Genomic DNA, 26,599 nt, shown 5'->3' with positions numbered 1-26,599 from the left:
AGCTATTGTTGAACCATTGACAATTTGAGTAATTAGGAGCTGATCGATGGTTAGGAGATCCTCTCGATCTGTCGGCAGATCGACCATCTCCGTGCCGAGGATTCGCATCAGTCAGGCTAGATTCAAGAACGATTGATTATACGAAGTAGATGGTCCTCTGTACGGAATGCGAGTATTTTCATTGGAGTCTTCCTGACCGGTGTGGCTGGTGGCGCTGAGAAGACAGAAACCATGGACTGTCTGGTATTGATGGTTGGTGTTGTTGGCTATATTGTACCGAAAATAGATCCATTGATGCTCTGAACGAAATACCCAATGCATCTCATCTCGTCTTGTCTCTCCTCTTCCCTCTTCTTCTCTCCTCTCAATTCCTCTTCTCGTCTCTGATTCTTCTATCGTCCTTTCCAGCACCTCCTTCCTTTGTGTTTCTCGGGTCTTCCCGTGCATTCCTTGGCTGATCTCCACTCTCTTTCATCCCTTCTTGTTCACAATTTCCTCCCCTTATCGATTGGGCGTTCCATCACCAGATACAATGTAATGATTACCTCTCCGAACTTGCAATCGGTTGTTTTATTCTGTCCATCTACCACTCCCTTTTGACTTTCTTTCTCCCTCTGTCACGGATCCCAAGGACAATGGACCTGGCGTTTTGAGCTATTCTTTCTGCACCCGACTGTTGTGTTTATCCATCGATCCATCAACCTTATCACCGACTCCAGCTCCATTTACCCCTCATCCTCCACCGTGTTATTCTTGTCCGTTCCCGCAACCAACCAACTTCTCTTGATTTTGATCCCCCGATATCCAGCATGATTGCAGAGGATCTCCTCGAGAGCTGCCTTCAAATTCTTCAGGATCAAGCTCTCGATGAAGAGGAACAGGCAGAGAAGGTCGAGGAGTTTCTGCGCGAAAAGACCTCGTTGTCGGGTTCTTCCTTGGAGAATGCCGTGCTCGACGTCCTTTGGCGCCATCGCAACCGCACGTTGCCCGACTCCTCCCCTCCTCCCCCACGACATACTGTGATCCGTCGCTCTTCTCCCGCGCCCTGGCAGATGGTGCGGTCGTCTACACCGCTGTCTCCTCATTCGAACTTAGGCACCAGTCCCGGGAGTACCTCCTGGTTCCCCGGTTCACGAGGAGGACTTCCACCCCGTCCCCCCCTGTCCTCTACCGTATCGCCATTCACCTCCCCGCGCCCGTCGCCGCGACTCGCTCTTGCTCAACCGATCCCTCACTCCCCCAATTTGAACGCATACGAGTTCTCGCACCATAGTCATGTCTCGGATTTCTACGTTGATTTTGGCAGCGACAGCAATGTGGATTGGCTGGTGGCCGATGATGCCAATAGCACAACCTCGTCTCTGGGGGCGGGAAGCATGAATGCGAGCCTGAGTGCCACAGCGCCGGAGTTTGTCCCGGACATGAGTCCTCATGACATCCTGCGCACTGTGCTTGGAGATAGGAGATCCAACGACGAGATCGAGACTGCTCTCGAGGCCAACGGCTACGATCTAGGTGCGACCATTGCATCCTTGTCGCAACCCAGCGATGGCGATGCATTACTACCACTCCCGCCGGACGACGGTCGCGTGGTTGTAGGAAAGTCCATGTCGGTGGATCCGCCAAAACCACCTCCCTCTCCAAGCCACCGTAGTGCAGTGGTCTGTAAATATTGGTTGTCCACCGGCCAATGTCTTCGTGCCGACTGTCGATTTAGCCATGATCTAACTAATCATCTCTGCAAGTGAGTATCGCAAGGTCCTATATAGTACGAGCTGGAAGCTGCTTCGTGATACTGATGACTTTGGTTCAACTGTACAGGTATTGGGTGATGGGCAATTGTCTGGCAGGGAACGGGTGCCCTTTTTCGCATGACCCTTCGGCACTCGTCGCGAATCTCAGCGTCGACGACAGTGGCCATCAAAGTCCAGGGCCAGGGAGTTCTCCATTCTACGCAGAAAACGCGTCCGACGCCTTCCCGCCGTTGCAATCCGCTGCTCCAGTGGGCAGTGACCAATGGGCAAGCCAGTATCCAGCTCATTTGTCGGGCCTGGTGGGAAATAGGAACGCCCCACAGGCAATGCAACTGGCTGCCGGTAAACGAAATGGGAGCATGAGTCGGCCTCTCTCCCGGCCTAGCAGCAGGCATCAGAACCGTGAACTCAACCCAACGGCGCCCTCGGTGGATGATCCGGATGCTTTCCCGACCCTTGCCGCCATGAGCGCCAAGAATAAGAAACATCACGGAAAGCGCAACGCCCAGAACCGTGAAAACAGTTCCAGCAAAGAGAGCTTACCGGCCTCCCTAGCTGACGTCGTCCGGATGTCCCCGTCACCGGCGGCCGGGAAGGGGAAGCCCACATCCAAACTCAACAGAGAAACGTCCAAGGGCCGCGAGAACAGTGCCGCTGCTCAATCCATTCCTGCTCCGCACAATATTCCCTGGCTCGAGACGGGGTCTCGTGCTAATCAACAATATATCAAATACCGTACCGAAGCGATTCGTCATGGGACGGTAAGAAATAAGTTCCTCCAAAGGTAAGGATAGTGACGCGAAAGTCCATCGGGGATTCCCAAGCTAACAGCTTCCCAGCGCGGCCCAAGCCTGGAATCGAAACGATGCACGAGCGGCAAAGGCTCTGTCCCTACGAGGTCAAGCTGAGAACGAAGCGATGCGGAAGTGTCATCGGGAAGCAGCGCGCCAATTATACGAGGAGCGAAATAAACATCTCCTTAGCGTCGGCTTGGATGATTCTGCTGAAGAGCTCTACATTGACCTCCATGGATTACACCCCGAAGAGGCTATCGAATATTTAGAGAAGATTCTTCTCAAGCACGCCCGTGAAGGTCGACGTGTTGTTTACGCCATCACGGGCACCGGCCATCATTCTAAAAACGGCAAGGACAAGATCGGAAAGGCAGTGAAGGCATGGCTGAATGAGTGGAAGTATTTATTTCGTGAATTTAGCGTCCCTGGAGAAAGAGGCGGGTACGTGGGTGGAATTCTGGGGATTGACCCTACGAGCTATGATAAGGCGCTGGCCAAAAGTCTCCAGGAGAATGCCGATGCGAATGCGGAAGGCGACGTTCTGCTAAATCCGCCGGTTCTGACGAGCAAAATCCAATTGTTGAAGCGCGAAGACTTGGAGTCAAAGCAAGTCTAAACACCGAACCGCTCGGTTTGGGAATTGCTGCTATTTCCTACAGTTTGTCTTTTGAAGCGATAAGATATCCCTTCACTAGCATGTTTCTCCTTTCTCACCACAAGGGGACGTAGTATGCTCTGAAAAATTACCAGTGCCTTTCACTTTCCTCGAGAACGAGAGATAGATTTTCTACATCATATTTCTGTTGCTAGCATAGCTCGTAATTATTTAGCATGCTTATTTGATTTAATTTCATCGCGAACGTTTCTACTTTGAGTATATACATTCTACCATGAAGAGGCTTCACTTTCGAAAACAACATGAAGAAATATATCCTCAGACCGATTGGCACAAACCCCAGCCTCTTACTCCGGTTCCTGATGCTGCCATTTCTCACGCAGTTCCCGAACATTAAAGTCGCACGCCTCGGCCTTCTTCACGATGGCACGAGCTTTCTCCGCCACAGGGACATCGATCATCTTTCCATCCAAAGTCCAGGCACCCCTGCCAGCGACTGCTGCCTTTTCATCAGCAATCGTCACGCGCACAGCCCATTGAACTTCTTCCGGCTCTGGACTGAATATCTGCTGCACCGTTGACACCTGCGATGGATGAATACATTGTTTCCCATTGAACCCTAGGCTCTTCCCGCCTCGACATTCTTCCTCCAATGCAGCCGGTGGCGATCCATCGTCCTTTGGGGACTTATACGTCGTGCAGACTAAGTCAATAGTGGAAGGTAGACTCGCGGCCCGAGCAGCAGTGACGATCATGGACCGCGCGAAGAGAAATTCCGTTAGAGAGGGAGTCCGTGTGAGACTTAGGTCGAGAGCGAAATCCTCCGCTGCAAATACAAGGCCTTGCAGGAGGGGAGTGGCTGCACAGATCTGAGTCAAATTCGCCAATGATTTTGCTGACTCAACGAGCGCTAACAGAGAGATCGGAGGACGAGATGCTGCGTCCTGTTGGTGCGTCTGCGACTGCTGTGGTAGACTGTGCTTGATAACATCCGTGACGAAAGTGAGATCAGAAGCCGAGTTGACTTTCGGGATGACGATGGTGCTCAGGTTCGGGGATTGGAGCTGTATAACAACGCCTGTAAGACGAGATATCCCATCACGTATGGGATCCCATGGAACTTACCACTTCAGTCAAGTCGGCTAGTGCCAACCCGCTGTCGACTGAATTGATGCGAACCGCGCGTTCGCGAATACCCGACGGAGCGGACTGGTCGAGAGCTCTCCGCACCAGCCTCCGGGCTTCCGCTTTCTTGTACGGAGTCACGCTGTCCTCTAGGTCGTAGGCTACACAGTCCGCTGTGAGTGTGCGGGATTTGTCAATGAAGCGCTGCGACGAGCCCGGGACTAGATTTGGTTGGGTCAGAGGCATGGAAACGAACGTAAAGTAGCTAGCTAAGGTGGGCGGGGAAAGACGGATATCAACAGGACGTACTGTAGAAAAGGGAGCGACGGAGAGCGTTTCTTGTTGCCATGGCGGAAAGGCAAGCCGTGCTCTGGCGATACTGGTCGTTGTAGAAAGGCCAGGATGTAACTAAGTTGATTAACAGGGGGGAGAACGCTCTTATTGCATTCCGGATGATGAGAATGCACTAATCATCTGTACCCTCGGCATGTTGCATAAAGGCTTCTCGAGAAATTAGGAGCTCAGTAACAACTTCCCTACAACCGCGCATGTCTAGAATTCATGCTCCATGGGGTAGTCTGCGATAATAACTTGCAATGCCTGTTGGTCCCTCATCAGCATGCTCGACAAGAAGCCATTCCAGAGGATGCTCTATACTAGTTGCATATAGCCATCGTGTCATGGGGGTCTTGCGGCGGATAATATTCTGCCGCTCACCACCGCCCACTACTGGCGACACGCAACATCATCGCGATGATCCCATAGTCACTTGTCTCCAAGTCAGAAAGCGAGCGTGGTTGCTCCTATCCTTGTGGCTGATCACCCTTTGTGCAGCTCAAATCCTGCTCCTATCTAAATTCCTGTCGTCATGGAGAACCAGCCTCTTCAACCGAATCAGGGAGAGCTGAACTGGCGTCTTAGTGCCCATCCAATTACTCTCCTGTGCTTCCTGGGCTTTCGTGTCAGTGCACTGCTGATGTACCTCTTTGGGGTACTCTTTATCAAGAATTTGTATGTCCTTATAACAGTACTTTGGTTCAATGTGATTGATTTTCCGAGCCCTCGTGGAATCTCAGCGATCATCTTCACTTCCTCCCGTGAACCACATGTCCGATGTCTCTAACATAATCAACAGCATTCTGGTCTTCATCATCACACTGCTCCTCCTTGCCGCGGACTTCTACTACTTAAAAAACATTGCAGGCCGTCGACTGGTCGGCCTCCGCTGGTGGAACGAAGTCAACACCAGCACCGGCGACTCCCACTGGGTCTTTGAATCGTCCGACCCCACCACTCGCACGATCAGTGCCACAGACAAACGGTTCTTCTGGCTCAGTCTATATGTGGCACCGGCACTCTGGATCGGTCTGGCGGTCTTGGCTATCATCAGATTGAGCAGCGTCATCTGGTTGAGTCTCGTCGGTACGTACCTACATACCTAATTCCTATTATACACATATGCTATTATAGCTCCGAGTCAGCCGCTGATAACCCAATAGTAATAGCACTTATTCTGACCATTACAAACACGGTTGCCTTCTCGCGGTGCGATCGCTTCAGCCAAGCGTCCAATTTCGCCAGCAGGGCTCTCTCGGGAGGAATTGTGAATAACATTGCTGGGGGTCTGCTGGGCAGAATCTTCAAGTAAAGCTCGATTGCGTGGTCTATGGTCTTGATCTGTCTGTCTATGTGTATCTCTGTCTTGTATCCTCAGGTTATTTGGCCTTAGGTCACGTGGACATTGTTGCCTGAATGGGTATGCAGGCGGTGGACGGTTCTATAGACTTTGATTCAATTGTTATTATCATTATGAACTATGAATGCAATTTATTAGATCTAACTTATTACTTTCAGCGTGTGGTTTGAGACGTGAATAAATATCAAGTTGGGCGGGTACTCACTGTATACAGCTGGTTGCTATGTACTTTTTTACTAGACTGCTATAGTTATTGCTCTTTACAGAATATTAAGAATACTGCAATATATCAATCCTTTAATAAATATATCCTGTAATAACGTATTATCTAATCCTACGGTGTATGGCCAAATCCTATCATGAATTAGTTATGAAATCTTACAATGACAAAAGGTATTCTCATATTTTATAGTATATTACTCCCGGGTAGGACTAGTGCATGCACCGTGACTGCGGCGCACCATTAGCCACCACATACGCTGTTCACCATACAACCAACACTGTCAGGAAGATTACAATGTGATTCAGCTCCAGAAGCAATGCTCGGTGACCAAATGGACAATCAAGATAGGCAACGGGATAGGTAGGGGACCAGCTGTATGAATATGCTTTTACAACCGCGTCCTTACCGCCTATCTAGTCGACTTAGAATTAAGTCTCCTTCCGGTTGCGCCCCGTCTTAGTTAGCTATTAAATAGGAGTAGCTAACTAGTCCCCCAAGTAGGAAGACGGTGTGCTTCCCGACTCTTACACCTCTCACGATGTGACCTCATGCTGCAGCCTCATTGTCGGCTCTCGTGGGCTCATGAGCTGACAGCCAAGCTAACTGCTCCGACGACTAAAAAACAGCACTAGCCAGGAACTTGCGGAGGCTCCGGGGAGCCCGATGCGCGATGCCACCATACCAAGACCCTTGCCCATGCATTGCGGCAGAATTTTTTCAATTGGGTGGACCATCTACCTACTCTGTACCCATGTAGCCGCCTAGGTGCCTGTTCGTAGCTCGCGACGAGATGTCCTTCCCAGCATCTGGCGGCTCCGTCCTGGGCGGAGTCGAGCCTAACGCACACCTGCAATCGTTTGAACCAGGGTCTAGGAAGGTGCATGGGGCCAAAACCAACAATTAGCTAGCCCAAGCACGGCGCTGAGCGCATCCGGACTACCTTACCACCTTTGGACAAGGCATATTCACCCAACAAGGAAACGATCTAGCATTTACCATCGATGTACCAACGTCAAGGAAGGATAGATGGCAAACAACACTTGTATTAATCACATAAGCCATCTTGAGCCCACAATTGATATTATAGTGCTGGTGGGGTACTATATTCTGTGTCTCTGGTGTTCTCCATTTCATGGGCTTGATCGGGAGCAATGTCGGTAAGTGGTGGAACACCTACCTCCATATTAAGTAGCCTTTAGAGCAATGTGAGCGAGTTGCTCCATGTACTCATTGCAGTAGCTTAACAAGGGTCTGAATCTCTACCTGATCAACGAATGGCCGGCGCAAAACCCTCGGTCACTTCCGAGGGGCCACGAGCGTCTAGGCATATTTGGGTTGTATATCCAATTGGCGCTGTTCGATAGAAGGTACGATATAGGCTTGACCCAAGCTATGCCTCTGAGTTCGGCATATATTGATATGCTCCGAGGAAACAGTTCTTTGCAGAGGTTCCTACCAAGGGCGAATATTATCAGCGACCTATGGGATATAGCCTAGGCTATATAGTATATAGGCTGGGGCGCTATGTAGCCAGGACGATATAGACGGGTGGCCTTACCCGCATGGACTTACATCTAGTTTCGTGGAATCAGCGCGTTAACATCACTGCGAAGCTTTAGTGGTACAGTCTACCCCACTGAGTGCAGGCTACTTTTGATGTGTAGAAAGTTGATTCATCATAATCTCGGGATCATTATCCAGTACGCTATTATTGACAATTTATAGCCGCTCTACTGCCGAGTTGCCTGGATAGAAGGGCTGGCTAAAAACGTTGAGGGTCAAGGTCATACGTCATCGCATCCAGGTCCCCTTTCGATCACTCTCTGAAATTCGTTATGGGAATTCATGAATTTCAATAGTAAAATAAATTGAAAATTCAATTATTACAATATGGATGAAGGGGGAAGAAAACAAAAAGAAACCCAAACATACGGGGCTAGAAGCGTTCATGCTCAAATGGAGTCACCTTTATAGGTGCACTTCATTACTGAGTGGCTGGCCCAGGTAAATCCACAATTCTCCGAGAACTGATAGTCGTCCCTCACACACTCGTACCCGCTCGCGGAAGTATCGTCCATGGCGATTATTATAAAGCCCTCTGGACCCCCTCCCTTCCCGCAGTGATCTGCGTCTGGCCACCAAATGCCCTCCCCCATAGGAGTATCCACTTTAATCTCATCTGAAACCTTGATACTGCAGAATTCTTCGAAAGCTGAATCCACAGAGTCATCATTGCAAGACTTATATTCCCCTTCTTTCCCCCATTTCATAGTGTACAGGTCTCTGCATTGAGGAAAACCACTGCCTGAAGAGAAGCAGCCGTGGCTGAAAATCAGGTACCCGATCTTCTCCTCGTTCGGTATATCATCACGCGTGATCAATCCAGATTGGGATCCTCTTCGGGTCAGGATGTCTTTCGCGGTGTTGGGGATGTCAGGATATGGGATAGCAGCCACAATAGAAGCCGTCAAGGCTGCAGTAAGACTGATAAGGACGGAACGCATAGTGGATTGAGGTACAAGTAATAGAGCTATTCCAATCGGGAGGCTCTGGCGGGCTCTTCTTTATGTTTTCCCGGTCAGGTTGGTGACAGAAGATTAAAGGAGAAGTTGTGTGTCTGTTGATCCACTGATGATGGTCCTATTAAAAAAGGATCTTGCTGGCCTTTATATAGATGTCAAACATGAATGGTCTGATTGAGAGTGCTCAAATTATGAATGAGCAGCTTATTCTGCAAGGCTTAATATAGAATTGAAGGCTATGCAGTGTGCAAACGGAGTTGGCGGAGAAAAAGTTATAGACTCCACGATCGCAGCAAAGCACCATATCCAGTAATGATACAGCAAATCTCACATCAGGCCCCAAGCCCCAATATCAGACGGATTCTAGGATATTCCTTTCCTTATGATCTTCATAACGCACCGACCCATGTTGGCAGCCATTTCAGCTGATTCGTTTTATATGTCCCGAGGTCTCTCTTCATTTCTTTCCCTATTGTAAATGATGCATGCTATTGGTGATACGTTAGTCATATCATCCTTGGCATTGTATATATAGCTGACTATGTTTTTGTAATCTATTTATAGCATGAAAATACATTGCGGGGAAGGCAAATAGAATAAGAGATTAGGGGGTAATGTGGCTTAGACCGCCGCGCCAAATGCCAGATTAAGCATGCTTGGCTGGATCCCTGGCCACTGCGACGACCTTGGTAATGATACAGCTGACCGTCTTGCTAAAGAGGCGGTGGGCCTAAGGAAAACACACCCCTTCCGCCATCAACTGTCTCGCGAGAGGTGCAGAATCCGCAATCAAATCCACCAAGAATGGGAACACGAATGGAACACGTCGAAAACAGGGGGACACCGGCGTCAGATTGATCCAGCCCCTCCGTCTACCCATAGATTCATACCATGGGAGATCAACGAAGCAGAGGGCGGCGGCCTGGAAGATATGTGTCGCAAACTGCTGGAGATGCGAACCGCAAGTCGTCACCTATACACCGAACCTCCCTATCTCTTCATCGACCATCAATCAGTCGTCGATGGAACAGTCATTGCAGCTGGACCTGACCTTCATTGCGGCGACCCGGACTTGCATCAAATCTTGGATGGCATTCCGGACCCGAAAGTGAAGAGGATGCTTTACTGTTGTGTCCCCGCGCAAAGAACATACGGCATACAATTCGAGGGCACTTTGCACGACCCCGGAAACCAGGTGAAGGTGGAGAGATTTCCCAGACCAGGCTGGCCAGGTCATGGAATACTGAGAAAACCCGATGATTATGTACCGATGGCCCGTTTACGCCGCTTAGGTTAAGGGGCAGTCCCCTTAAGCCGATAGATTAGGAGGATCGCCCTGTTTACTTTCTTTCACTAAACCCATAAACATAATATAGCAAGGAGAGGGGCGTCAGGGTTTAGCTAGGTAATCAATCAATCTAGATGGCTATAGTATTACCGGTACAGTACAATGCAGAACAACTCGAGTGGTTTTTGTAACCACCTCACTCCGTTCGTTCATAAACAATACCTATGGTTGGGCGTAGATCTATAAGCGCCAAGACGGTCAACCCCGCTAATGGGTATGAAGATTAAAGCCAAGCAACTCACACACAAGCACACGTAAGCTGTTGAAGAGGCGTCCTTCTACTGATGATGACGATTTCGCTGGCCCAAAGGATCCAAAGAAGCCCACCTTCACGGCGACCAGGGTCTCTGGAGAAGATGTTAATAAAGCATTCTCGGAAAGGATGTTGAAGGCAACCTCACCCTGTTCGACCACCCAAGTACCATGGACCCCCATGGACCCCCACTGAGGAGTGTCGATACCTCAACGACTCCCTCAGGATTGGGAACAGTAAATATCTTGTGCAATATACGAGGCAGAAGGAAATGACTAGTGCTCGATAACGTCCTCTACGTCCCGTCTGCACACGCAAACCTCATATCGGTGCTGAAAGGCATCCGGCAGAAATGTGATGACATACACATTCCGAGGTCCGTGGGGTTGGAAGCGCAGAATTCCTCGGCCAAAAATCTCCTGTGCTTCCCCAGAGGTGTGTGGGATTCTGCCGTCCGGGGGCCTCTGGGGTGGCCTTGAATGTTTGCTCGTTGTGTCATCCGAAGTGCATCCTGCCAAAGCATCAATCCCGAACGAGCGACTGCATCTCTTCGTTAGATCTCCGTTTGGTTCGCGAATGGGGCTGGATGTCAATGTTGGATAACCTTTATCCACTGAGTGACTGTTCTCACTGTCCCCATGACCGTTGGGGTTCTCACAATCATGGGTTGTTTTAGATGAAGTGTTCTCGGCTATCGTGGTTACAGTATATGGCGGTCTGACCGACGGATCGATGGGTTCTCAGAAACGGGTGTGAATTGCTTCAGCTCTCCAGTATTCGCCTGCGGATGACAGCAGACACGGCAACTTTGTTCGGCGGGTGATCTCTCAAGACCGGAGGTGGCAGCACCGGTATCACCTCTCCCGCCTGTAACCGTGCTCCCGTCTTCGGCCCCAAGAGTCCCGTGTCTGAAGCTCTCCGTGCAACCTGCTTTATTCCCTGCATCCTCGATTCCATTCCATGCCTTGTGGCTTCCTGCCCCCCGGAGTCTTCAAACATCCTTCCTCTAATATAGATGTACTCAGTCTGGGGTTCCGGCTCAAGAGTGTTCTCCAGGGCGCCCGTCGATGGTGACCGTGGATAATGCTGGCCAACTCACCTGGATTTTGTTTCTACATGGTTGAAAAACCTGGTATTTTCTTCGGAGGATCTCAACTCGAGCAGTCCAGTGGCTAGCCACCATGGGCTCGCAATATTCTAAGGGATATGGGGGCGGCTGGGTTCGTGTAGAGCTACGAGCCGGAGATCTTCTGTCCGTAATACTCCCTGGAGACATGCTTTATCTAACTGTCCTCCTAGAGTCCTACCACCGAGCTGCCCGCATGCCGCCTTTACGACAGAGGACTGTCTAGTCGTATGGGGAAATTTCTATACCACGGCCCATCTTGGGTCGACGCTCGTTGGCCTTAAGTTACAGGAAAATTTTACAGAGATATGCAACGAGGATTTAGAGCCTAGGATCTACTCGCTTCTTGAAAGAGTGTTGGACAACTTTGACCACATTGGATCCTTTCTCCATCCGTCGTGCCCGAAAGATCTCATCCAAAACCCCGGTCATCCTGGTGGAGTTGGCGATTTGCTGGAGCCCATCAATAGTTACCCCACAACTCTGGTGATGCCGAATAATGTAAATCAGGAGCTGGATGCGGTCTGTAGATGTGAGCTGTTGTGCTACCGATAGCCATGCCGTGCAGCTGCCTTACCATCTTTTTGAAGTTTACCCGGATCCTTATAAGTTCGGAAGGCCACTGCGAGGATTGGTGTTGTAGAAAGAATTCGTCCTAGCATCATTCCAAATCACATGTCTTGCAATTTAATTTTTATCCTTCCTTACCTTCGTCGGTTTGCTGCCTACACTGGATGCTCTCTATGACCTGACAAATACTTCTTGGTTCCAGAATAACCGGACTAAACTATGCATGACTACTCCCCTGCAGGCCTTTTGATCTAGGAACACCAATTTGCTCCGAGCTTTTTGGATGTAACATCGAGCAGGGAGCTCAGGATGTTTCTCCGCTGGCCCCTTCATCATTTATGCTGAAAGAGACGAATAGATGACCAAGTAAAAGGTATAAATATGCCTCTCTTCCCCTCCAGTTGAGTCTGGTTTTTTCTCAAACAAGCTCATCAATCAGTCGCTCTTCGTCCTTTCTTCTCGTACTGAACCACTTTAGGTCGACTCCCGAAGAACAATGAAACTATCTGCTATTCTTCCTGCCTTTGCGGCCTTCCATCTTGTGCGTTCATTGCAAATCTCGCCTTATTGCATGCTTCTGGTGTAAATATAGGTCCAAGGACTTGAGGCCCCTGTCCCAGGGTACGGTGTTGAGGAGTTCACCTGGGAAGTTGAGACCAAGCCGGGGGGTCCCACAGTGGCTCTCAATGGCACAATACAAGAGATCTATGCCGAACTGATCGAAATCAACCCGATTTATGATCTGGATTTCGCGGCCAGGGCAACTGAAGCCAGTATAAGTAACGACGACGGGACTCCGCATCTACGAAAGCGATTTGATGTCACCTGCAACATCTATACCAAGACCCTCCGGACAAGAATTCAAGAGGGTATCACTTACTTACGCGGCGTCAGTGGTAGGTCTACCAACGGCCCTGGTCCTGGAAACTGCGGAAGAGTCAGCTGTTCTTATAACTCTGCTATCTGGTGGCGCAATGATGTAAGTGTTTGCATCACTCTGGCTCGGATACCCAGAACTAACATACTTCACTAAACGTAGAACACGTCGCCAAAAACCCTTGGCGGGTTCAACAACGTTGCCGATAGTGCTCAGGTTATCATCAATCAATGTGGCCCAACTAGTGGCTTTGTCTCTGGCGAAGAGAATCATGGGGATCACTGGCGAGGCATTGTTCGCTGGGATTCATGCTGAGCTGGCAGTTGGTGAATGATGGATAACCTTTTAGGACGAAGGAGTTGTTTCATACCCGACTTTTCATCAAAGCTTCGTTTGGTATACTGTCATTTTTGTAACTAGTTGAACCTTATGCATTCATTTGAGACGTTTCAACTCCTAGACCCATAATTGCTGATATATGCAATTGAAGTGCCGATGCCTAGGTTGGAAGACAGCGAGGCGTTTAACCCGAGCACATCAATACTCTATTTCCTGCTTTAATGTGATGATATGTGGTGAGATAGGGTAGAAAACGCATTAAGTAGAACATAGTTGCGAGGAGATCGGATCAACAACGTAGAAAGAAAGCGCTAGTCCTTACCGGGAACGACCACTAAGAGGCGGCACTTTGAAGATCGATCCACTTTCGGTTCAGTTCAGGAAGATTAAATGTCTAGGTATGAATTGGAGTTTATGATGCATGAATTAGTCTAGAAGTTTTTTATAGTATCAAAGCTGATCTTCTGTGAGCAGCCCGACTGATGGGATATGGGTTGTTTTTGGCGATAAGGATCAATGTTGTATGTATTTGCATCTACTGTCAGGATTATTTCGCGCGGTCTTCGCTTAGAAATGTCTTCATCAATGCTGTGATTCAGAGGAAGATGAATTGTTCCTGGCAACAATTATTATCCTGTAACTACTGCCTGTGCCACAGCGCTTAGCCTTCTAAATCTTAAACCCTGGTCTTAACTCACCCAAATATAGCAGTGAAAAAGTACCACAACAGTAAACAACACAGGTGTCGGAGAGGGAAGCTGCTGATGGGGAAATAAAAAAAACTATTTAGGTGCAGATGGTTGCATTTTACTATATAATAAGGCGGTTTCTATAGTCTATAAGCCTGTTTTATTCACTCTAGCCATATACTATATATTTTATCCTAAAGATCATTTATTGGTTTCCTAGTCTGACTTGTGCTAGGTTACCACAGTTTTTACCCCTCTTATTCCCCCGGATTTCCTGCTAGTTCCATGCGCCAGGTCTGGTCTGAAAGCACTGGTGAATCTGCCTTTGAGAACCAGGTAGGCAACATGTTAAATTTTTCATTGCTGTGCCGTTCCATCAAGACATTCACTAGCCCCAGCCTTTCTTTTGTTATGTCAGACCCCCTAATAAATTTGAGCGCTTAATTCAAGACATAAAGTGAAAGCAAGCTTTGGCTGTTTGTCCCTTCCTTTCTCTCTTTGATGCTCCCTCCCAGTTATTCATGTCTTTTCCCATTTGCTTGAAGAAAATTTGTTTCTTCCCATCTTCCTGATGTCGGCCAACCTAAGAAAACGACAGTTTAGCAAAAAGGTTCGGTGGGATGAATCTGACCGGGAATATCTCTATCAGCTGAGATTTAAGGACAAACTATCCTGGGATCAAATTCATGAGGTTGGTTGCTCCTGTCAGCAGTTTAGTATTCCAACTATATACTGATCTCTACAGGAATATTTCCCAGATCGAAGCAAGAATGCACTCATAAAAGTATATTCGGTGAGCAAAAACCCTCGTGCTATATATGATCGCTGCTTGTTGACGATTACAAAGGACTTGAAAGTAGAGCGCCACGGGAGTTGCCGGGAAAAAAGGGAAATGGTGTGCTATTCCTGACATATATGAGGATATTGCAACTCGATACTAATCCATTTCTACTTCTTCAGACGAATAATACCAACCACAAAGACAGCAATTTAATGAGCAAGGTCACTAAGACAAGCAAGCGCCCGGCGCCGAAGGATGGTACCGAAGACATGGCCCACAAACAACCCAGGACTTCAGAGAGCCATTCGCATCATTCTACGGAAGACGAGTGGGTATCGGGTACAACCTCAGGTTCTTCGACATCTGATTCGGATCCGGACTCAGATCCAGAACTTGATGATAGCGGTGATATTCAGACGGACGGAACAGCCCAGCACTTTGTAAGTCGATCCCCCTCTATGCTACCAAGAGCATGGTTATTGTCTAACTTATTCCAAGCTGCGAAACATGCCTTACCAGAACAGTGGGGAGGGAGCGCGCCCATCACTACTAATGTGCAATTCGCGTGGTCTTGTGAAACTTCAGGTTAACAACAGAAACAAGCAAGCTGCCATCGCATCCTCTGGTCATATAGAGAGACCCAACTCGACCGAGAATTCTGAGACCTCTGATCAGAACCACGCATCTGCTTTAAATTCCCCTCACAGCAGCAGCTCTGCGTCAACAATCGCAACCACTCCAAGCCCTGGTCAGACTCACAACAAAATGCAGATGCCTGACCAGAAGGAAGGCCCTGAGAGGCTCTCTAGGGCACAAAATAGCCAGCCCCAGTTTGCGTACTCGGAAATATTATCGGTGCTAAACGGATTGACCAATATTGTCACCCTATATCCACGGGAAAAAGAGAGATCCGATAGACAAGAAGAGGAGATTGTGAAGCTGAACAACGAAATCAAAAAGCTCACTTTATCGCATGCCGATAAGGAAGCGAAGCTTGACGAGCAAAAAGAGAGAAATACCTATCTGCAAGAGCAGCTCGCCGCTCAAATTAAATCCATCCAGGAATACAAAACTGAGAATGCGACATTACAGGCTGATAGAGCAAAACTTCAGGACCAGCTACTCTCAAAAAGTTCAGAGCCATCTGGAGAAGAGAATCAAGCACAACCTTGTGAAGAATGTCCCAAAAAGGACGAAGAAATTGCCAGAAAAGATGCGCAAATTGAAGAAATCTTGAAGATACTGAGGAACGCAGCTTGAGTAAAACCCTCCCAAAGGCAGCTCAGGAAGATTTAACATATTGTATCTTTTTCTTTCTTTCTTTCTTTCTTTCTTTTTGACCCCCTTCCACCCCTTTTGTTACTTTGAATACCTCATGTATTGTTAGCCTTCTCAGATATCTGTATATCTGGTGGCTTTGCAAAGTGAGGCGGTGTCTAATGAAACAATGGTTCGTTTTTTTTGTTTTTTTTAATGCCATAACTATGCATTTATATCCAGAACTGTATCTAAATAGTGCCTTTTTCTAAGCTCAACATATTTCTTCCCGTTATATTAGTCTTCTGAACTTCAGATGCTCATATAACAGCTACTAGTTTTGATGTAGTTCCTATCTTATTGACACTTTTCCAGAATTCAAGTCCAAAAGGACAACCAACCCCCGGAATCAATAGAATCATATGCTTTTCAGTCCGATATCTATTCCTGGATCAAAACACGGTATAAAACGGCCAGGTTTAGGTTTCTGGGTACTTAAATTATGGGACTGCTAATACAGAGATGCGTTGTTTGTCGATGAGACATGCCAACAGTGAATGGCCTAGCTGTTTGTCCCTCGCCCTCGTCTGTTACCTTTTTTTTTTTCTTCGTCTTTTTTCTCTACTCCTTCTAGCTTCTCCTCCTCCCCCTTCTCTTCCACTTTTCGTGAGCTCTTTTGTTTTTCGAGTCTTCTTGGTAGAAGAAGTTTCAAGGACTACTCAGGTGAGTCGTACCTGCGTATTATTCCTTCTACAAGAGGATAGATACCTCGCTTTTATCTCTCGTCGTGTGTGGTTGATAGAAATTTACTGGTCAAATTCATCATCATCATATTTTGTTGCCTGTTGCCTCCCAAGCACCTTTAACCTTTACTCTGCACATTCACTGCTCCTATACTCTCTCCTCGCACATGAACCTTCAACTGATACCTTAAGCTTCTCCACAGTTACCTATCGTCGCCGGCAGAGACAAGTGTATAAAACAGCCAACATGAGCGGATGGACTCCTGATGAGGGGGACTGGGGTGTTCATTCCGACTCTGGTAAGTGTCTAATGACTTCAACGCTTTCGCTGTCCCAAATTACTATGCCTAAACTTGGCTGCCACTGTTTATAGAATTATTAAGTTATGCTTCTAACAAATAGATGACAGGCTTCCGAAACAATGAGAACGTCAGCCCGAATAGTTTCAAGGGCGCTCCGGACTTCGGTGGTGATGACTTTGGTAATGACTTTGATGGCAACGACTCGAAGCCCACCGGTGAGCAAGATGACAACAAATGTCGCAAGTAAGTTACCCCTTATGTATTTACTGTTGCGTCAGGCCGCTGACTGTTAGTAGCTGTGGAAACGATGGCCACTTCGCCCGTAACTGCCCTGAGCCTCGCAAGGGTATGGCTTGCTTCAACTGCGGTGAGGAAGGGTAAGTAATACTAAATGAGAGAGATACTGATAGAGTCAACTGATAGAGACTTTAGTCACACTAAATCTAAGTGCATCAAGCCTCGCGTGTTCAAGGGCTCTTGCCGTATCTGCAACCAAGAGGGACATCCGGCTGCTGAATGTCCTGAGAAGCCTGCTAGTGTTTGCAAGAACTGCAAGATGGAAGGTATGCAGTGTTTCAATCCTACATAGGAAGTAACATACTAAGTTACCGATACAAGGTCACTTAACCATGGAGTGCAAATCTAATCGCAAGTTCGACATGAACCACATTCCTGATAAACTTCCAGACGAGGCCTGGAATGCCATCAAAGCAGCTAGTGCCGAGAGAAACCTTGAGGATTTCCGTGAGGTATTTTTCTCTTGATATGTTATGCTGTGGACGTACTAACAAACATAGGCGCTCAACATGTATTCTAAGGCCGTCCCCCAGGCGACATTTCTTGATATCGAAAAGAAACTGCGTGAGGATAACCTCTGCTTCTACATTATTGCAATGGTGAGAATCCTATTGTCATCAAACACTCTATTTAGATCATAATATAATTTGATAATGCGGAGAGCAGGACAAACAAGTGGACGAGTGCATTAGCCTTATCAATCTCCAGGGGAAGCTGAACTGCAAGTATGTCGTTGGGTTTTTCTACAGACCCAAGCCCCAGCGTGCGCACCTCAGAGAGCGTTGGCCAGAGTCCGTCGAGGACAACTTTGAACGTCTTGAAAATGCAGGTCTTCCTTACGACCGCCAGATTCCCAAGTGCGGGAACTGCGGAGGTAGGCAAACTCGTTCCTTCGAAGAGGATAATTGATTGATACGCGATAGAAATGGGCCATACTACGCGCGGCTGCAAGGAAGAACGTGCTCTTGTTGAACGTATCGAAGTAAAATGTGTCAATTGCAATGCTGTTGGACACCGTGCTCGTGATTGCACTGAGACACGTCGTGATCCATATGCTTGCCGCAACTGCGGGTACATACTTCCTTGCCACTTCAATGAACGATGGAACATGCTAATTGCCGCAAAGATCAAATGAGCATAAGGCTGCCGACTGTCCCAACCCTCGCACTGCAGAGGGCGTTGAATGCAGACGTTGCAATGAAGGTAACAACATACTCCAAGCCCACCAACCTAAAGCATCAATCGGCTGCATGCTAACGATGCCTTAGTCGGTCACTTCGCAAAGGACTGTCCCCAGGCTAGTGCTCCAAGAGCCTGTCGCAACTGCGGGTAAGTCCCAGTACTGGGTTTTGAGGGGAATCCTGGGCTAACGGAAAAGATCCGAGGACCACATGGCGAGGAATTGCGACAAGCCACGCGATGTCTCAACTGTGACATGCCGTAACTGTGACGAGGGTAAGGCTTTCTATCATGCCCCCGATCCCATCTTCCACGAGCTAATGCTATTTGTATCAGTCGGCCATTTCAGTCGTGACTGCCCCCGAAAGAAAGATTGGTCTAAGGTTAAATGCAACAACTGTGGTGAGAGTATGTCCAACATCCAGAACCTTCCATCTCGTGTGTTGAGGTCGTTGCTAACGCCGAGCAATTAGTGGGTCACACCATCAAGCGTTGCCCTAGCGCCGCAGAGCCGGACGGAATGGCCACGGATAACAGTAACGACGACTTTACTACTGGTGGTTGGCCTGTCGACCGGACAGAGTCCAAGGGCGAGGCACAAGCCGGAGGCGGCGGATGGGCGTCTGAAGGGGCTACGTGGGGCTAGATAGGTAGGGGCACAGAACATGATCGGTTGAGAGTATGGCACGACTCGGAGTAATCGTTTCGAGGCGATGTCTGATGTCATAGGCCACACGGACCTTCGTAGTAGAGTTGTGCTGTTCCGACGAATCTTTTCCCCCTCCATTTCCTGTTCTCCATAGTGTAACTCGCCAAATTGGCCCCGGCGGGACCGGGAAGTTTCCCACACGGGTCGGGACATATTCGGGAAAGGCAGGCCACTCTTGTTGTCTTCGGGATGACAGAAATGAGAGGGCTAGCTAGTCGTTTGATCTCGGTGGAAGGGATCCACGGCCAGTTTGGTAGCATCGGTCAGATCACATCAATCATTTCATGAATCCACGCAACTCCACCGACAGGCAGACCGTACTTGTAGTTGTGTAGACATCGGATGATTATTCGATAGACAAAATATTTGATGAGTGATATTTTTACTACTTTAGAGGTAGTCTGATGTCTACGTTAGTGAGTTGCAGCATGGCTGTATTCGGTGATGGCCGTCAATTGGATAGAATCGCCGCTTTACACCGTATCAGTACGGTACGTATAGAGGTCTAGTTTTAGCCATGAGTGCTCTATTACGACATACTATGAAGGCGGGCCCGATAAGCGAAGCTTCCTAGTCCTTGTATTAACTGGGTGAAGGCTAAAGTTAAGTATACACCTCCATTCATTCTCCTTAGGAGTCTAAGTGGCATGGGCAAGGCTGGATTTAAATCGGATATATCTAATCATATAATATGGTAGCTGGATAAAACCCAGAAAGCATCCAAAAATATCTAAAAGGGATCCAGTATATATAGATTTGGTTTAGGTCTATACTTGAAGCTACAGTTCTTTAACCAGATAAAATCGAAATATTCGTATAGCAAACAGCATTCTAAACCTTGTACATCCAACAAATAGAGCTTAAACAGATGCAGAGACAGATAGACAGGCCTAGAGCCCAGACCGAGAAGTGCTCCACAGACGTAAAGCCTCCACCAACTGCATAACAGGTTGCAGCATGCAAGGCCTATCTTAGCAGGTTTGGCTTACTACTACCAAAGGTTCATTCTTAGAGTTGTATCTTGTGCGAGGTAATACAGAATGTAGATTGATATCCTTATATGTAGGTAGTAGTTGGTACTGGAATTGGTATGTATTTTGATTTGTATACTCTGTAGGTATCTGTGGTATAGTTAGTTTCGCTTGGGCCGATGCAGCTATAGGTGCATCTTCAGTCAGGTAAACACGTATACAGTGTACAGATGGAATGGGTATTTTATTAAATATGGAAGAGATTGATCTAAATTACTATCAGCAGTTAGACATTCGATATAATCCAACTGTATGTACATGCAACTGCAAAGACGTAATAAGCTTACGACTTATATACGTGGAAATTGCAGTCGGCTGAGGCAAGGGATTTGCATGATTTCTATCTTATATCACATCATACACGCATGACCTCCTTGTATATCTATTTTGTTGATTCCGGTGTTTACTAAGATTGTATAGTTAACTAGGGAATTTACTGTCCAGAATGCCAACTACAGCAACATCTATTATAATTACATCATACTTTCGGGATTCAAAAGGATCCCGTAAGGCTGAAGCCTTCCGCATGATATATCCCGATCTATTATTCTCGCACGAGATATCCTTTTCTCCGGTGATCTTGCCACAATCTACGTCTACGTACTCTGTATGGATCCAGATCCAATATCATGATTCATTGCGTGTCAAACTATACCTACTAGTATAGATAGGTACATTCCAAGTAGGCATTCCGTAGGGACTGCCTATGTAGGTAATTCGAGCTCTTAGATTAACCTACCTAGATAGTATCTTAAGCATCATAGATCCTTTCTTGATATCTCCTACTCAATCCATAGTGCTTTGTTCTCCCTATGCGCAGAACGGATACGGGCCACTTCAAGTCCGATCCATGGAAGTAGTTATGTACTCCGCATGGTATCCATGAATAAAACCGTAGGAAGCTAAATACAGTACCCAGGATGCGCAAAAGGAACTCTTTTCCAAGGCTTAGTCGAACCCCACCATCACGAATTCGCTCATAGTTTATGGAATATATTTTCCGGCCGGTCCGGATGATTGGTTTGGGAACCAGGGGCGAAAATAAAGCACTCATTCAGTTCTTCGGATAGACGCCGTTGAAGGAAAATAAAATAAATATTAAATAATACATGTCATGCGTTGATTTTCCCTACCCAGACGCCAGATCCGACAATTTGTCTCCAGTGGCGCATGATGTTATAGCTAAGCCCTTGGATCTTGGCTCGGGTAAGAGGTCTCAGCGATCATATGAGTGTTCATACGTAGTACGTGCGGAGATAATTGATCTTCGGGCGCGTGGTGTCGATGCATCCCTCCCACAGTATCTAGTTATCCGGGGTTGTCCATGTGTCTGAGTCAGGTCGTTCAGGCGTCCTCTGTCATGGGGTACCAAACCCCATGGTTTCCAAACGGAAAACCTGGAGGTGGTCAACGCTCCACGAAGCGATATTGTAGCGGGGGTAGAGACTCCTCCTAATATCTCTCCTCCGTATATACTCCGTAGTATGAGTTACGGGGTACTCCACATTAGAGTATGGTAGGAGGCAAGGAGAAAATAATAATGTAATCATTCTCCATAAAAGAGAAAAAAGAAATTAGGGTGCATATCAAATCAAACCAGAGAAATGTGGTATATCTGACTCTAGTGGGATCCATGCAAGAGGAACACGGTCATCCGGGAACTCCAAAACAGGCAATCCGTCTTAATCAGCCTAAAATACAAACCATCAAAGAACACAGAGAAAACCAAAAAGCCTGGAGTCACTGGTTTTCGGACTCAGCCGAGGCGCCGCACACGTTTCATGGGTGACACCGAGGGTACGAAAAAGGCGTGGTACGGTGTCATGACTAACTGCTTTGGGATTAGTGGCTGGCAACCTGGATGGCTCCAGAGGTCTTGCATCCACCAGATCAACTTCGAAGTTCGAACGGTCCAGTGAGACGCGCGGGTTAACATCCTGGCAGGCCGCCGGCCGGCGATGGGGAAGCGATGGGGGCAAAGTTTGGTGTCTAAGAGGCAAAATGCGACCCCATATGGGCATCTTGGCCTTGATGGACATTTCTGAGTTTAAATTACATAACCCTTTGTCGTCAATAGAAAGTTTTATTAACTAAGCTTTTCTTTTCTTGGGAGATAATGCCAATAAGTCTTGTCTGCTACTTAGAAGCTTCTTGGAAGTGCTTAGGGATTTCTTGGAGTTGCTTGGGGATTGCTTGTAAGCAGTGCAAAAAGGGTATGCCGAAGTACGATTGGTGGTTAGCAAGGAACAACCTGTCTTGTCAAGCCGTGGCTTGGACCGATGCTTCAGTGTCTCTCGGCGAAGGCTGGGCAGCGGTCGGAGAGGGTTTATCCGGCCCGGTCGCGAGACTTGTGTAGGCTGGCCCCTCTCGGCAGGCTTCGGTATAACACACGGGATTAAAAAAAAAAAAGAAAATACAGGTGCATATACTTACATACAGGGTTGAGGCCAACCAGAACCGCGCCGTATGGTAGATAGAATCATCTAATTTGTATATTTTGCCCTCCCCCGATTAGTCGCCATTGTCTCGAGGATTCAGTTGTACTATCAGCCATTTGTTTTTTTTTAAAAAAAATCCTTCTTTTCCTTGCCCATTGGAGTGGGGATCAGTTCCTGGTATGATTGGATTAGCGACCAGATCAGGGGAGATCGATATAAGATGGAATGAGGAAAAAGAAAAAAGTCCGAGAACCTGGATGGAAACAGCTATGATGCAACAAACCGACAGCCTGATGGGTACTAGCTGCGCAGACGGGACCAAGTGTTCCCCATCAACGATAATATTACGGAATTACAGAACAAAAACATGCAGGTGGAGAGTTCTGGTGTATTGTATGGACCGAAGAACAGTCAGAAAGGAAGATCCATGACATTTGAACAAGAACAATCGTAAATATCATGATGACCGTCAAAGTAAGAGAATCTATCAAGCCTTCATCTGACGAGCAAGGAGAAGGGCGACGTCACACACCCACGGACAGCGGATAAGGCCGAGTAGAGTGCCCCTCCTTTCTGTTTCTCCTGGATGAAATCCGGAGTCTCCAACTCCCCGGATTCATGAATAATCAGTCAGGTTTGTCGGCACGGGTGGAGAGGCTGGCATGGCACGGTGACATGCCACTGGGGGAAGAAAGGTCAACTGAGCAAGGCGATGACGATGATCTCGCCTCCTCCCTCGATAATTCTTATTTTATTTTATTTTTTTCGTCCACGCGAAGAGCCACGCGAGGCTCTCTCTGAGAGATTAACAAAACTACATACTGCGAGAGACAAATCCAGAACTTGTCGAGATAATGATTCATGGTTTCACAAGCTTCTGGAAGAAATGGGTGGTTGTTGTAAAATAAAATATATACATTTAAGATCATACCAAGTAATCATATCTAATACCAACCAGCAGAATGATTCCCGCAACAAATGACTAGTACGTTGGATTGTCATTATTCAAAAATTTACTGGAACATGGATATTGGTCCATGCGGATGTACCAAAAAAAAAAAAAAAAAAAAAAACCAACCAACTCGGTTTGTCCAAAACCGGTTAGCGAACGCTCACGGCATTGGACAGGGTGGAGCCTGCAATCGTTTTTTCCCTCCCCATTGAATCTCCAGGTTCGACTAACACACGCCCCATTCAGCCCCCGCCGATCCCCATCGGAGGAGACCTGGCCCGGCACCACCGTCGTCATTCCCTGGCGGACATTCGACATAAGGTGGGAGAGAGAAGAGAAAGAGAGATTGTTAGCTCCCCGACCTACCGACCTAGACGAACAGGGGCAGTAACAAAAGCCTCCATGTGGGGAATAGGCTGCCATTCCCTTCCCTCTCTAGCTTCTAGTACAGCCAATGGCTGCCACGGAACACCCCCAGCGAAAAGATGGGGGAAATGATGCTGCTGTGACGGACTGCTACCTCGCATCTCTCGATCCGGAGTCTGCGACTGGAGAGGTGGGGACTGGCTCTCTTTTCCCAGGCACAGAGTCCAATCATCTCCCACTCAATCGTTTGCGATTGTCAGATGGTGTTACTGTCCAGTTTCCTGCTTTGGGCAAAGTCTCTCGGTGTCAGTCTATCGTTGGTCTGTCTCTACCGGTCGAGTTTGTCCCCTCCCGTGGAAGATAATTATTAGTTCCTGTAACTATTATTCCTTTATTATTTCATTCTTTGTACAATTATTTATAATTATTACCTATATAATCTTTTTTTTCCTTTTAGTCACTCTGATTCCTTCCCTCCCCATCCCAGTCAACACAACCTATATCTATTACCTTACTATCCTGCACAGCTCCCACCCGGCTCTGACGTTTTAAAAACCCCGTCCATGCCCTCTGTACAACCGTTCCGCTGATCTCTTTTCTCGAATCCTTCTTTTCTCTTTTCTTTTTTTTCAATTCCCTATTTTTAACCCTCCTCCCTCCTGAGAGCTCTTCCGTTCTCAGCTTTCCTTCGCATGAGTCTGCCTTGTCCTTCAGTCAGTCTATAGGAATCTTGATAGCTGCTGCAGAGAGATCCAGTCTACAGCTTCCACCATGGCGCGCAGCTACCTTGGCCTCCAGGGCAGCAAGCTGCAAATTGCTATCGGCGTCATTGCCGGTATGGACTTCCTGCTGTTCGGCTACGATCAGGGTGTCACTGGTGGTCTCTTGTCCCTCGATTCTTTCATTAAATATTTCCCCACCATTGCTACCAACGGACCGTACTGGGAACAGTTAACCCTTAGTGAACGGAGTACTCAATCCACTCGTCAAGGTACGTGTTTCTTTTGCCCGTCCATAGGATTTTTCGCAGTTAACCACTCCGGATGCCACAGGTATTGTGGTTGCGGCGTACAACTTGGGATGTTTCGCGGGATCCATTCCTACCATCTGGATTGGCAATTGGTTAGGTCGACGCAAGACTATCTTCGTCGGTTCACTTATCATGTGTATCGGAGCTCTGCTACAGTGCACCTCCTATCATTTGCCCCAGCTGATCGTCGGTCGTCTGGTCACCGGATTCGGTAAGTGGCCCTGTACGAACTGGTGATTTGTCCACACAAACTAACCTGACATCGATAGGAAACGGAATGAACACTTCGACTGTGCCCACTTGGCAGTCCGAGTGCTGCAAATCTAACCGCCGTGGTCAGCTGGTCATGATTGAAGGCGCCATGATTACTTGCGGTATCACCATCAGTTACTGGATCGATTTCGGTCTCCTCTTTGCCGACCCTAACGAGGTCGCCTGGAGATTCCCCCTAGCGTTCCAGATATTCTTCGCTTTCATCATCCTGGTTTTCGTCATGTTCCTTCCGGAATCCCCTCGCTGGCTCGTGCTGAAGGGCCGTGAGGACGAAGCGAGGGAAGTCCTCGGAGCTCTGTTGGGCGACGGAGCCGACCCCATCCTCCTTCAGACCGAATTCACCGCCATCAAGGCCACCGTCCTGGAGATGGCCAAGGGCTCCTTCCGCGACATGTTCACCATGGACGAGAACCGCCACTTCCACCGAACGGTGCTGGCCTACGTCAACCAGATGTTCCAACAGATTTCCGGTATCAATCTGATCACCTACTACATCCCCGTGGTTTTGGAGAATCAGCTTGGTATGAGCCTGATCAACTCCCGTCTTATTGCGGCGTGCAACGGCACCGAGTACTTCATCGCTTCCTGGATCGCCGTGTTCACTATTGAAATCTTTGGTCGTCGGACTCTAATGCTCTTCGGTGCGGCTGGTATGTCCATCTCCATGGTGATTCTTGCCATCACGGCCAGCATTGAGAACAACAGCGGTGCCAACGTCGCTTGTACCGTCTTCCTCTTTGTGTTCAATACTTTCTTCGCCATTGGCTGGCTGGGAATGACCTGGCTCTACCCAGCTGAAATCGTGCCCCTCAAAATCCGTGCACCAGCCAACGCCCTGGCCACCTCCTCCAACTGGATCTTCAACTTCATGGTGGTCATGATTACCCCCGTTGCCTTCGAGAACATCAAGTACCAAACCTACATCATCTTTGCCGTCATGTGAGTCCCACTTGTCGTGTGTTGCATTCGGACCATGTTGACTGACCTTACTATAGTAACGCTGCCATCTTCCCCGTTGTGTACTTCTTCTATCCCGAGACCACTCGCCGCTCTCTGGAAGAGATGGACCGCATCTTCCGCAAAACGAAGAGCATCTTCTCCTTGGTGAGAGTTGCTGATGAGGAGCCCCACATGTACGGCAAGCGTGGTGAACTGCTGCACACCTTGGATGACGTGGAGGACGAAGCCGTGCGTCGGGCCAGTGTGCTGAACCACCAGCACAAGGATATCGAGAAGAGCAGCGACGAAAATGTCAGCACCGAGAAGGAATGAATACCCGGCCTCGGTGCATAATACAAAACGTTTTTTT

The 26,599-nt window shown here is 48.0% G+C and overlaps 9 protein-coding genes across 9 annotated transcripts; 6 read left to right on the top strand and 3 right to left on the bottom strand.

Moving 5' to 3' along the window:
* Window positions 1-809: 809 nt before the first annotated feature.
* On the top strand, window positions 810-3,164 carry ATNIH1004_002562 (CCCH zinc finger and SMR domain protein; the record flags this gene model as incomplete). The annotated part of the gene is made up of 3 exons (XM_033567249.1): window positions 810-1,744; window positions 1,822-2,538; window positions 2,594-3,164. 3 exons carry the CDS (start codon window positions 810-812, stop codon window positions 3,162-3,164), a joined length of 2,223 nt encoding a protein of 740 aa, XP_033429244.1.
* Window positions 3,165-3,511: 347 nt separating this feature from the next.
* ATNIH1004_002561 (HpcH/HpaI aldolase/citrate lyase family protein) lies at window positions 3,512-4,638 on the bottom strand (the record flags this gene model as incomplete). The annotated part of the gene is made up of 3 exons (XM_033567248.1): window positions 3,512-4,228; window positions 4,290-4,510; window positions 4,599-4,638. 3 exons carry the CDS (start codon window positions 4,636-4,638, stop codon window positions 3,512-3,514), a joined length of 978 nt encoding a protein of 325 aa, XP_033429243.1.
* A 519-nt stretch (window positions 4,639-5,157) lies between these two features.
* FAM18A (DUF846 domain-containing protein) lies at window positions 5,158-5,937 on the top strand (the record flags this gene model as incomplete). Its single annotated transcript, XM_033567247.1, has 3 exons — window positions 5,158-5,300; window positions 5,425-5,711; window positions 5,789-5,937. 3 exons carry the CDS (start codon window positions 5,158-5,160, stop codon window positions 5,935-5,937), a joined length of 579 nt encoding a protein of 192 aa, XP_033429242.1.
* Window positions 5,938-8,160: 2,223 nt separating this feature from the next.
* ATNIH1004_002559 (uncharacterized protein) lies at window positions 8,161-8,712 on the bottom strand (the record flags this gene model as incomplete). The annotated part of the gene is made up of 1 exon (XM_033567246.1): window positions 8,161-8,712. The coding sequence occupies one exon, from the start codon at window positions 8,710-8,712 to the stop codon at window positions 8,161-8,163; it is 552 nt and encodes a 183-aa protein (XP_033429241.1).
* A 2,800-nt stretch (window positions 8,713-11,512) lies between these two features.
* Window positions 11,513-13,219, top strand: ATNIH1004_002558 (uncharacterized protein; the record flags this gene model as incomplete). Its single annotated transcript, XM_033567245.1, has 5 exons — window positions 11,513-11,583; window positions 11,631-11,979; window positions 12,506-12,568; window positions 12,620-13,006; window positions 13,067-13,219. 5 exons carry the CDS (start codon window positions 11,513-11,515, stop codon window positions 13,217-13,219), a joined length of 1,023 nt encoding a protein of 340 aa, XP_033429240.1.
* A 1,284-nt stretch (window positions 13,220-14,503) lies between these two features.
* Window positions 14,504-15,973, top strand: ATNIH1004_002557 (uncharacterized protein; the record flags this gene model as incomplete). Its single annotated transcript, XM_033567244.1, has 5 exons — window positions 14,504-14,623; window positions 14,678-14,725; window positions 14,780-14,827; window positions 14,893-15,153; window positions 15,212-15,973. The coding sequence occupies 5 exons, from the start codon at window positions 14,504-14,506 to the stop codon at window positions 15,971-15,973; spliced, it is 1,239 nt and encodes a 412-aa protein (XP_033429239.1).
* Window positions 15,974-16,960: 987 nt separating this feature from the next.
* Window positions 16,961-19,137, top strand: ATNIH1004_002556 (putative zinc knuckle transcription factor (CnjB); the record flags this gene model as incomplete). The annotated part of the gene is made up of 12 exons (XM_033567243.1): window positions 16,961-17,012; window positions 17,123-17,258; window positions 17,312-17,392; window positions 17,448-17,578; window positions 17,634-17,764; window positions 17,813-17,911; window positions 17,979-18,186; window positions 18,236-18,383; window positions 18,439-18,515; window positions 18,581-18,641; window positions 18,691-18,899; window positions 18,965-19,137. 12 exons carry the CDS (start codon window positions 16,961-16,963, stop codon window positions 19,135-19,137), a joined length of 1,506 nt encoding a protein of 501 aa, XP_033429238.1.
* A 2,800-nt stretch (window positions 19,138-21,937) lies between these two features.
* ATNIH1004_002555 (uncharacterized protein) lies at window positions 21,938-22,270 on the bottom strand (the record flags this gene model as incomplete). The annotated part of the gene is made up of 1 exon (XM_033567242.1): window positions 21,938-22,270. One exon carries the CDS (start codon window positions 22,268-22,270, stop codon window positions 21,938-21,940), a length of 333 nt encoding a protein of 110 aa, XP_033429237.1.
* A 1,805-nt stretch (window positions 22,271-24,075) lies between these two features.
* Window positions 24,076-26,562, top strand: ATNIH1004_002554 (sugar porter family MFS transporter; the record flags this gene model as incomplete). The annotated part of the gene is made up of 5 exons (XM_033567241.1): window positions 24,076-24,307; window positions 24,751-24,978; window positions 25,040-25,228; window positions 25,287-26,229; window positions 26,286-26,562. The coding sequence occupies 5 exons, from the start codon at window positions 24,076-24,078 to the stop codon at window positions 26,560-26,562; spliced, it is 1,869 nt and encodes a 622-aa protein (XP_033429236.1).
* Window positions 26,563-26,599: the final 37 nt, after the last annotated feature.

Source organism: Aspergillus tanneri (genome assembly GCF_003426965.1).
Source record: "Aspergillus tanneri strain NIH1004 chromosome Unknown AapTan_1_pilon_pilon_pilon, whole genome shotgun sequence".
NCBI classification, from domain to species: Eukaryota; Fungi; Ascomycota; class Eurotiomycetes; order Eurotiales; family Aspergillaceae; genus Aspergillus; species Aspergillus tanneri.
This window is presented reverse-complemented; position numbering and strand designations above follow the sequence as displayed.